Source organism: Monocercomonoides exilis, assembly GCF_001643675.1.
Source record: "Monocercomonoides exilis strain PA203 chromosome Unknown scaffold54-601524, whole genome shotgun sequence".
Classification (NCBI taxonomy): domain Eukaryota; phylum Preaxostyla; order Oxymonadida; family Polymastigidae; genus Monocercomonoides; species Monocercomonoides exilis.
This window is the reverse complement of record NW_027150599.1, coordinates 568,007-580,209: the sequence shown is the minus strand read 5'-3', so window position 1 is coordinate 580,209 and position 12,203 is coordinate 568,007. Positions and strand designations below refer to the sequence as shown.

At 34.4% G+C, this 12,203-nt stretch overlaps 2 protein-coding genes across 2 annotated transcripts; both read right to left on the bottom strand.

Annotated features, from left to right (window-relative positions):
- Positions 1-210: 210 nt before the first annotated feature.
- Positions 211-753, bottom strand: MONOS_13711 (uncharacterized protein; the record flags this gene model as incomplete). Its single annotated transcript, XM_067866439.1, has 1 exon — positions 211-753. The coding sequence occupies one exon, from the start codon at positions 751-753 to the stop codon at positions 211-213; it is 543 nt and encodes a 180-aa protein (XP_067720423.1).
- Positions 754-2,661: 1,908 nt separating this feature from the next.
- MONOS_13712 (uncharacterized protein) lies at positions 2,662-7,518 on the bottom strand (the record flags this gene model as incomplete). Its single annotated transcript, XM_067866440.1, has 2 exons — positions 2,662-6,039; positions 6,799-7,518. 2 exons carry the CDS (start codon positions 7,516-7,518, stop codon positions 2,662-2,664), a joined length of 4,098 nt encoding a protein of 1,365 aa, XP_067720422.1.
- Between the last annotated feature and the right edge of the window lie 4,685 nt (positions 7,519-12,203).

The window sequence follows — 12,203 nt, the reverse complement described above, 5'->3', positions numbered from 1 at the left end:
AGGCGTCCGCCCCGCGTCCGCCTTCTACGAAGGCCACATACTGCTCATACTGGGGCCTGGTGTAATTGGGGGGGTAAGGCAAAATCGCTGAAAATGATAAGTCAAAAAATGACTGAAAAAATGACTAAAAAATTAAGTTTTTTCCCTGAGTTTCTATAAGATGACCATAAAAACTACAACAACAATCATTGGGTTCAGCACGGTCTAACCCTAACCTAACGAGAGCTGTTCTTTTCGATGAAGATGTCGTGAAGATGGAGAATCATATTTTGTTTGCAGTTCTGTTTTGAGAACAGCGAAGACTCCTCTGTCAAGATGTGCGATATGTGTGCTGTGAGGAATGAAGTTGACGAAGTTGATTTTTTCTTTTTGAAATTCTTTCCAGATTGTCGGATCTGCGCGAGAAATGTGTGAGTCAATGAGAAGCAAGCAGCGAGAGTTTTCTAGTGACATGCACTTTCTGCGATAGATAATTGCTTGAAGGAGTGTTGTAAGAGCGTTCTTTTTGAATTGATTGCAGCCCATCCAAGCACTTCCATTTGGCCAGATATCCAGAGTCTGTAACAGCAGCTGCTTCATTTCATCGGGAAGACTTTTGCTAGGCGACAGAATCACAGAAGGAAGTGCAAATCCATCAACAGCCACAGCAGCAACCGGAGTGGAATTCGCCAGTTTTGGTGGTTCTTTGCGAAATCCTGGATTTTCATTTTTCGGATGAACCAAACTCAGTTTTGAAGTGGCTGGAATTCTCATTATTGAATCATCCATATTGAATATTTGTTCTTTTTATCATATATATATTCATGTGAATCGTCAAGCAATAAATACCAGGGCTGTTGAATACTTTGGCCCGACACCGAAATGTTATAATCATCCAAATTTTTTGAGAGTGCTTTTTTTCAACTTTGGATAGCACTTCACTAAGTATTAGGCTGTGGCAATTGAAACATTTTCATTAAGATAGTTTTAGTCATTTGAAATATTTCCAAAATTTTTTCATAATATTTGTTTTCGTTAATTTCTGATTAAAAAAGTGGAACAAACCAGTTCACGACTTTCAATTTAGGAAAACATCTTCCAGATTTTTATTCAATGAGGATATCTTCCGGAACAATTTGTTCTTTGTTGACTGTCACAAATTGCGGTCTTCCAACTTTTGAAACTAGCCTTTTGCTTCTCAGCGCCCGAACAGCGTTTTTGATCCTTTTGCGTGAGAATTCCATGGAGTTTATCGCGTCTGTAATCCTGACAACTCCATCAACCACAATGTATACCATCCGTTCCATCCGATTGTCAATCCTTTGTAATCGAAAGATTTCATTGCAACACGTAATTTCCTTAGTCCAGCAATTCTCTTTTGTTCCGCAGCAATTTTCATTTTTTTATTATGGTTATGATCTTTAATCCAATTTATAAAATTTTTTATTTTTAATTTTCAATTTTCATTGTAATTAAATTTTTATTTACATTTAATACGAATTTTAATGGTTTTCACCCCTTGTTACCCACCTATTTATTCATTTTTTTGATGGAAGGGATTAACCCCCCCCCCCCCCCCCTTTGGAAATAGGCTTCGTATTCAAAGGTAATTATCCTAATTTTCAGGGTTTGCTTATATACTGATAATGTTAATAAATATATATAAAGTGGGAATTTTAATTTTCTATTAAAAAAAATATAGGCACCGTAAAAAAAGGTCCCGATAAATAACTGACCCTAATAATTTTGAAAAAACTGTCATTTTTGGTTGAAGTATTATAAAAATAAAAATTCATTTCAGAAAAATTTTTTTTCTGTACGTCAAAACGTTGATAATAAATTTCTCATTTGCTATTGGATAACAATTGCATCATATTGCTTGCGATTTCAAATGTGGTTTAATAATCTGTTTGTTTGTGTGGATTTTTGAAATTGAAAAAAAACATTGAAAATGATTAAAAAAAAAAAAAAAAAAAAATGCCATATGTAAAATCATAATAATTCAAGCTTTCATTTGTACACTCTTTCGATGAACAAATATCAGCAGATGGAGCTTTCCGATGTTGGGCAACCTAGTAATGCGATTTTTTATCATCAAAACAGATTTTCTTGACAAACACATATTTTTTCAAAATTATTTGGGTTTTTTTTGGAATTTTTTGAATTTTTTACATCATTCGAAAAAAAAATTTTTTTGCCCGCATGAGCCCTTTTGACGACCTGTTCACACGCAGGAGTCGCCTTTGTTGAAATAGAAGTATTTGTGTTCAAATTGTTATTTCTTTATTTTTTCCTTCCTTCTTTGAATTACCACTCATTTCATAACATTTTTTGATTCTTTTTGGAAACAACAGATTTATTAATCATTCATATAAAAGATAACAAAATATTTCATATTTTTCTTTCCCGTAATTTTTAATTTCATAAGTTGATATTTTCAGTTTCCATTTCATATGAAACCATTCATAATTTAATTGCTTATTATTTATTCGAGTGACATGTTTGGAAAAAAATTGAAATATCATTGAAAAGCAAATATGGATGAACTAATGGAAAAGGAAAATATGAAAAAAAAGCAAAGATAATAATATTTACAAGATGAATACACATGTGAGCTCAAAAAGAGCTAATTCAATAATAATATCAGTTTCTTTTTTAATCCATCATTTCTTCCTCTTTTTCCTAGCTCTCTTCATATTTTAAACTTTTCCTTTTTTTCAAAATGACTACAATCACTATCACCACAATAGCAACAACAATAACAGGAACGATAACAGCAACAGCAATCACTCCAGAGTTTGTCTTTGATTTGTCTTTCCTGGCAAGGTTCGGTTCTGGCTCTGGAACTGGCTCTGGATGAGGCTTCGGTTGAGGCTGAGGTTGAGGCTGAGGTTGTGGTTGTGGTTGTGGTTCTGGCTCCGGATCCTTCTTTCCCTTGATATATTTTTCATACACATCCTCAGGCTCCGAATCAGCATCTTTTGCTCCTTCCACCCACCCAGATGTTGATTCATCATAATCATTAGCAAACTCAAAGGCATCATCTTGCTTGCAGAATTCTTCGAAGTCTGGGGCAATGATGAACAGAGAAGTTGTTTTTGAGCCAGCTGTGTTTGAGCTGTCGATCTCCAGGTTGTGTTCTGATGGGAGTTGCAGATTCGATGTTGCCTTGGGCATGTCAATGAATATTGCTCCTGATTTCCCTTCTGGTGCTGAACACGACTTGAATGAGCATTTGCTTCCCCTTCCAATGGCCACTCTTGATTCTTCTGAACTGAGGGTGATTTCCAACCCTGCTGCTGCTCCTTTCTCCGATTTCACTTCATTCATGTTCAATCCTTCGATTGAAACCTTCGAAGATGAATTGCTCCCATCTTCGATGCTGATTGCTGCACCACTTTCCACATTCACTTTGCTGATTTCCATTCCCCTCAATGACACCTCGCTGGCTCCAGAAAATGAAAATGGTGATGATGAAAATGTCACAAATGAGGTCTCATCTGTGCATTTCACTGTGTCCATTTCCACTGTTCCAGATGTCACACTCACAAGACTGCTTTCCAAGGGGCTGTTCCCATCAGCATTTGAATTCATTCCTTCTTGTGATTGTGATCCAATTCTGGCAAATCGACATGTCGATATTTTCAGTGATATTGAATCATATCCAGCACAAATTAATAAGTCCCAATTCTTTTCTGTTGAAGAGAATTGGAATGCCAGATACTTGAATTCCACAACTCTCTGGCAAGAAAAGAGAGTTGATGAGACAGAAACATCACAATCAATGGAAACTTCTGCATTTCCTTTTCCGTTGTCATTCACTCCTTCAATTGTTATTCCATAGTTGGCTGAGAAGATGATTCCTTCAGCCTTCACAGGATCTGCAGTTTTGATTATGTCAATGAAACATTTTCCACTCTTTTCCAAGAAATCATAAGCTTCCTTCATGCTGTTGATTGCTGAATTAACATCGATTCCATTTCCCTTCCCTCCTTTCTCCACAAATGCTCTTGACATATTATCTGGCTTTTGAGGAATAGGATCAAAAAATGTGCTTACGAAATCAGTATCTTTATAGTTATGATAGTCATATCCGATAACAAACCAAGAGTTGTCTCTTCGTGTGTAGTCAGCTGCAAAACTTTCCCTCATTGCACCTGCGATATCTTTGAATAATGCAACATTTTCCATATTTATGTACAATCCAGTGTTTCTCATATCTACATGATTGGAAGCTGAACAGTTTCTAAAGATAAGATTCCTTCCATTTTCAGGCCATATCAGTTGAGATGCTGATTCAATGAAAAACATGTTCAAATAGATTCCTCCAGAAAAGTAGCTGCTGCAGGAGGTGAAAGATGTCACACCCCCATCTCCCACAGTAAATGTGCTTTCGCTGCAACTGCTGGAAATAGATATAATTCCATAATTTTTTGCTCGACATTCAGTGAAAGTGCATTTATTAAGAGTCACAACCATTTTCCTGCCATAATCAATAATATAAATAACTGGCTCAACACTTGAAATTTTCTTTAGAGTGAAACTCTTCAAGGAAGCTGTATTTATATCACTGACATTAAAAATACCTTCAGAAAATGATACAGTTTGACTGTCATCAGCACATTCAACTTCGTCTATATATAAATTTCCACCGCTCATGCACACAAGATAATAATTCACAGTTCCCTCATTAGTTGAAGGTGGTCGAATAAATAGACAATTCTTTATCGTCAGATTACAATCACTTCCATAAATCAATGCGCTATAGCTTGAGGATCCATTTAATGAAAACGGAAAATGGAATGCCAAGTATTTGAATACTGTATCTCCATTGCATGTGAATAGATCTCCACCTGGATTCACATCACAGTCAATCGAAACCCTTGCATTTTCGGTTCCATCGCTGCTTATTCCTTCAATGGTAATACCTTTTCTTTTAAAGAATATCATCTGCTCTGCTTTCAATTGATCATTTGATTCAATTATTTTGATGTCAAATCCAGAAATACTAACACATCCAGAAAATAAATCATATGCCTCTTTCAAAGATTTCATTGGAGAATCAAGGCTCAATCCATCCCCATTCAATGCTCCACTTTTCACATATGCTGATTCAATTGGATCGAGATATGAGCTTATAAGGTCGACATTTTCATAGTAATTTCCATATGCAACAACTTTCCATCTATTGTTAATTCTTGTATTATTTTCAGCGAAACTGTGTTTCATGTTTAAAGCAATATAATGCAAAAGATCCAAATTGATAATATCAATAAACAGTGCTGTATTTCTTTTTGTTCCTTTATCGAATGCAGTGCAATTCTGAAACACAAGATTCCTTCCATCTTCAGGCCATTTCAGTTGAGATGCTGATTGAATATATGACATGTCCAAATAGATTCCTCCAGATTTACCATTAGATCCACTGTTGCTGCATGAGATGAAAGATGTCACACCCCCATCTCCCACAGTAAATGTGCTTTCTCTGTTGTTGCTGGAAAAGAATAGTGTTCCTTTGTCTTCTGTTTGACATTCAGCAAAAGTACTGTTATAGAGTGTCATATGCTTTCCATAAATAGAAGAAATAGACGCGTAACTTGAAATATTCTTCAGTGTCACATTTGAAAACGAAACTGTAGTTGAATATCTTATACTAAAAACTTGATTATTAAATGAGACACTTCGACTATCATCAGCACACTCAACATTGTTCATAATCACATTTCCACCGCTCATGCACACAAGATAATAATTCACAGTTCCCTCATTTGTTGCTGGTCGAATAAATTGACTGCTTTTAATTGTCAGATCGCAATCTTCTCCATTAATCAATGCATTCCCTCTTGAGGATCCACCAAAGGAAATTGGAAAATGGAATGCCAAATAATTGAACACCACTTTTCCTTTACATCTGAATAGATCTCCACCTGGATTCACATCACAGTCAATCGAAACCCTTGCATTTTCGGTTCCATCGCTGCTTATTCCTTCAATGGTAATACCTTTTCTTTTAAAGAATATCATCTGCTCTGCTTTCAATTGATCATCAGTATCAATTATCTTGATAAAAAATCCAAAATCATTAATACATCTTGATAATAATCCATTTGCCTCTTTCAAAGATTTCATTGGAGAATCAAGGCTCAATCCATCCCCATTCAATGCTCCACTTTTCACATATGCTGATTCAATTGGATCAAAATATGAGCTTGTGAATTCGAAAATTTGTTCATTTTCCTTGTCATATCCGACAATAAACCACAAATTATCTTTATTTGTGTAATTGGCTGCAAAGCTGTCCATCATTTCATCTGCTATGTCATTGAACAAATAAACACTTCTCATATCAAAATGCAATCCGATATTTCTCTTCACTCCTTTATAAGCAGCTGAGCAATTCTGAAATACTAGATTCCTTCCATCTTCAGGCCATTTCAGTTGAGATGCTGATTGAATATATGACATGTCCAAATAGATTCCTCCAGATTTACTTCCAGTGCAAGAGATGAAAGATGTCACACCCCCATCTCCAACTGAAAATGTACTTTCTCTGTTCAAACTCGAAATATATAATATTCCATCCCTTTCAGTGTGACATTCAGTGAATGTGCAGTTATTCAGAGTTACTTCAAATTTGTCATTACTATTACCATTAATGTATATTATTGAACCTACAGCTGAAATATTCTTCAAAGTCACATTCGTTAATGAAACTGGAGTTGAAGCACTTATATTAAAAACACTATAACAAAATGTGAATTTCGTGCTGTTTTCAACGAACTCAACATCGTTCATGAAAAAACTGCCACTTTCCAAGACCACAAGTTGTAAAGATATGTCATGACCACCATAAGATTTACGAACAAATTGACAGTTTTTAACTGTGAGATTGCAATCGAATGCATAAATCAACGCACAATGTGGGTAATCATTTAATGCAATCGGAAAATGGAATGCCAAGAATTTAAGTTCAACTTCGTTGAAGCAATTGAACAGTTTTCCACCTTTTTGCACATCACAATCTATTGAAACCATTGCATTTTCGGTTCCATCGCTGCTTATTCCTTCAATAGTGATTCCTTTTTTTTTGTTATATATAACGTGTTCCGCAGTTAATTGATCATTTGATTCAATTATTTTGATGTCAAATCCAGAAATACTAACACATCCAGAAAATAAATCATATGCCTCTTTCAAAGATTTCATTGGAGAATCAAGGCTCAATCCATCCCCATTCAATGCTCCACTTTTCACAAAACTCGTTGTGATTGTACCGTAATACTTTGAAACAATGTCTATCCCATAATAATTACCAATATTGCCAATAATGTATCTCGAATTTTCTTTATCAGTGTAGTTCGCAGCAAAGCTGCATCTCATTGCATACACAATCTCTTGTAATAGATTATCGTTCTTTAAAAATAAGCATATCACTGTGATTTCCTGTGATTCACCTTCTCCGCAAGAGCAATTTTCAAATACCAGATTCTTTCCATTTTTTGGCCATTTCAGTTGAGATGCCGATGAAATATTTGGCATTTCCAAATGAATAACACCTGCATAATTACTAGAATTGCTTTTGCAACAACAGGAGTTGAAAAATGTCACACCCCCATCTCCAACTGAAAATGTGCTATTGCAATGATAGTTGAATATGAAAAAGATCCCATTCTTTTTTGTCTGGCATTCAGTGAAAGTGCATTTATTCAAAGAAACATCCAACTTTTTGTTGTTATTTCCGTATATGTTTACTATTGGCTCAACACTTGAAATTTTCTTTAGAGTGAAACTCTTCAAGGAAGCTGTATTTATATCACTGACATTAAAAATACCTTCAGAAAATGATACAGTTTGACTGTCATCAGCACATTCAACTTCGTCTATATATAAATTTCCACCGCTCATGCACACAAGATAATAATCCACTTTTTCCTCATTAGTTGAAGGTGGTCGAATAAATAGACAATTCTTTATCGTCAGATTACAATCACTTCCATAAATCAATGCGCTATAGCTTGAGGATCCACCAAAGGAAATTGGAAAATGGAATGCCAAATAATTGAACACCACTTTTCCTTTACATCTGAATAGATCTCCACCTGGATTCACATCACAGTCAATCGAAACCCTTGCATTTTCGGTTCCATCGCTGCTTATTCCTTCAATGGTGCTTCCTTGGTTTTTGTTGAAAGTTATTGCTTCTGCTTTCAATTGATCATTTGATTCAATTATTTTGATGTCAAATCCAGAAATACTAACACATCCAGAAAATAAATCATATGCCTCTTTCAAAGATTTCATTGGAGAATCAAGGCTCAATCCATCCCCATTCAATGCTCCACTTTTCACAAAACTCGTTGTGATTGTACCGTAATACTTTGAAACAATATCAATCGTAGATCCGTTATATATTTTGCATTGAATAAATTCATTATTACTAAATTTCGTATAGTTTTCAGCGAAACTATGTTTCATGTTTATAATGAAACTATACAATATTGAGGATTTGCTAATATCAATAAACAGTGCTGTATTTCTTTTTATTCCGTTATCGAATGCAGTGCAATTCTGAAATACTAGATTCCTTCCATCTTCAGGCCATTTCAGTTGAGATGCTGATTGAATATATGACATGTCCAAATAGATTCCTCCAGATTTACTTCCAGTGCAAGAGATGAAAGATGTCACACCCCCATCCCCCACAGTAAATGTGCTTTTGCTGTTATTGCCGGAAACAGATAAGATTCCATTATTTTTTGCTCGACATTCAGTGAAAGTGCATTTATTCAAAGTGACATTTACCACATTATCACCATAAATTTGAACAATAGGTGTGACACCTAAAATTTTCTTTAAAGTCAATTTCGTCAATGAAACAAAATTTAATTTTCTAAAACTGAAAGCACTGCTTTCAAATGAAACAGTTTGACTGTCATCAGCACATTCAACTTCGTCTATATATAAATTTCCACCGCTCATGCACACAAGATAATAATCCACTTTTTCCTCATTAGTTGAAGGTGGTCGAATAAATAGACAATTCTTTATCGTCAGATTACAATCACTTCCATAAATCAATGCGCTATAGCTTGAGGATCCATTTAATGAAAACGGAAAATGGAATGCCAAGTATTTGAATACTGTATCTCCATTGCATGTGAATAGATCTCCACCTGGATTCACATCACAGTCAATCGAAACCCTTGCATTTTCGGTTCCATCGCTGCTTATTCCTTCAATGGTGCTTCCTTGGTTTTTGTTGAAAGTTATTGCTTCTGCTTTCAATTGATCATTTGATTCAATTATTTTGATGTCAAATCCAGAAATACTAACACATCCAGAAAATAAATCATATGCCTCTTTCAAAGATTTCATTGGAGAATCAAGGCTCAATCCATCCCCATTCAATGCTCCACTTTTCACATATGCTGATTCAATTGGATCAAAATATGAGCTTGTGAATTCGAAAATTTGTTCATTTTCCTTGTCATATCCGACAATAAACCACAAATTATCTTTATTTGTGTAATTGGCTGCAAAGCTGTCCATCATTTCATCTGCTATGTCATTGAACAAATAAACACTTCTCATATCAAAATGCAATCCGATATTTCTCTTCACTCCTTTATAAGCAGCTGAGCAATTCTGAAATACTAGATTCCTTCCATCTTCAGGCCATTTCAGTTGAGATGCTGATTGAATATATGACATGTCCAAATAGATTCCTCCAGATTTACTTCCAGTGCAAGAGATGAAAGATGTCACACCCCCATCTCCAACTGAAAATGTACTTTCTCTGTTCAAACTCGAAATATATAATATTCCATCCCTTTCAGTGTGACATTCAGTGAATGTGCAGTTATTCAGGATCACATTCATTTGAATATCATCATATTTATTAATTGAAACAGCTGAATTGCCACCTGAAATTTTCTTCAAAATCATATTAGAAAATGAAACCCTTGCTGGATTAACAATATATAAAGCTTTTCTTTTATATTTAAAGGTTGAATTGTCATCAGCACATTCAACTTCGTCTATATATAAATTTCCACCGCTCATGCACACAAGATAATAATCCACTTTTTCCTCATTAGTTGAAGGTGGTCGAATAAATAGACAATTCTTTATCGTCAGATTACAATCACTTCCATAAATCAATGCGCTATAGCTTGAGGATCCATTTAATGAAAACGGAAAATGGAATGCCAAGTATTTGAATACTGTATCTCCATTGCATGTGAATAGATCTCCACCTGGATTCACATCACAGTCAATCGAAACCCTTGCATTTTCGGTTCCATCGCTGCTTATTCCTTCAATGGTGCTTCCTTGGTTTTTGTTGAAAGTTATTGCTTCTGCTTCCAGTGCGCTTGCATCATTGACAACATAAATCGTGCATGCTTGGATATATCCCAGTAGATCATAGGCACTTTTCAATGATTTTATTTCCTGACCGATCGCTGTACCAGCGTGGCTGTTATCTCCCGTTTGCTTCACATAAACTTCATATATTTCTTCAGCATTCACAACTTGTGAAATTACTAAAGAGAAAGTCAAAAAAGCAAAGATCATGAATTTTGACGTTTTTCGATCAATATTTCAAAAGATCAACACATCCTTTATTTTAAATCACACAATGCAATCAATGGTTTGGATCCTGTTGGTTTGCTTTCGAAATAATAATGAATTATTTCAAACATATTCAAATATCAATGACTTCCGTCAATCGTTTTTTGAAAAAAAAACAGATTAAAAATTAAATATAACAAACATCAAGTTAGCGCCCATAACATATTTGATTTTTTGATTTTTTCCTTTCATATTTCTTCCAACATTAATCAAATGAAATAAATATATAATACTTAAATAATGTTTTCGATGACTAATCACATATTTTCAGATGCGAATAACAACTTTCCCAAAATTAATTCATTTTCTTTTGTTGATAAATAAAACAAAAATAACCTTTCAAATTTCTATTCTTCGTCATGTTAAATTTAAAAAATTCGAATAGAAAGGCATGAATAATTTTTGATAAAACTTTTTAAAAATTCAATCATTTATTGCATCAAAGAAAAAACCCGATTAATTTTCATTTGATTTTTAAATCTAACATTTTTTCAACAACGATGTGAAGAACGCAAAACAGTATAACAGATTCAAAAAGAGGTTTTTTCATGATGATTTATTTGAAAGAGTGTTTGTTGAGAAAAAGTGTCATCGAATGACAGTCATTTCGGAACTTCATTCCAATGTCAAACTTCACAGAGTTGCACAGAACATTTTATTTTCTTGAAACCCTTGAAACGTTTCTTCCATTTGAAGCAGAGATGCATGAAGAGCTTTTTGCTGCCATTTGATTCAGTGAAGTTGTTGGAAGCTGAATCTCAAGATAATTGATAATATTGCAGTTTGTTCAAAAGAAAAGCTTGCAACTGATTCCAATGGTGAAATATCTACTGTTTATTGTTTATTCAGTTGCCCTTTTCTCATTTTACCAAAAGGAATCGTGTGACAAAGAAATGAATTTGAAAGAAGTCTGTGAAGAGATAGAGGATAAAGAGGAATGAGGATTTGAGGGAAATGATGTATTGAGAACAGGAAATGTTTTGAAAGACGGGATATGCCAGATGACAGAAGACACAACTGTGATGAAGAGAGCTTTCTCATTGAATCATGAAAGATTGATCTTTTTTGAGAGCCTATCTGTTTTGGTTTCAATGAAAAACAATGGAAAGAGAATAATTCTGATAGCACTTAGGAATGATTCGAAGAAGAGAATGCCATTGCTCATTCGATCACTCTTTCAAAGAAATAGAGAAGAACAAGGCATCACAATTAAAAAAAATAAATTGGAGAGCCTATTTTTCACTTCCTTCTGCTTTGGACATCCTCATTAAGAGATCTATGTATTCCAAATAGAATGTTTGTGATGTTTCAGAAACAGAATTGGAAAGTTTTCATTGGCTGTCTCATCAACTCAATTGAACAGAAAATTGATGAAATCTGTCCAACAAATCTCTCAAAATAGTGATTATTTTTCATTGTTTTGTTGCTTTTCCTTCTTCATTTTTGATATCTTTTGAAGAGCTTCAAAAATAATAAGATTTCATTCTTCTTTGAAAATGATTCTTTTTCTGACTCGCTGTCTATTCACAGGATGTTGATTTCTTTTCACATTTCCTTTTTGGATGTCAAACTGTCTCTTTTTCAAATTCGAA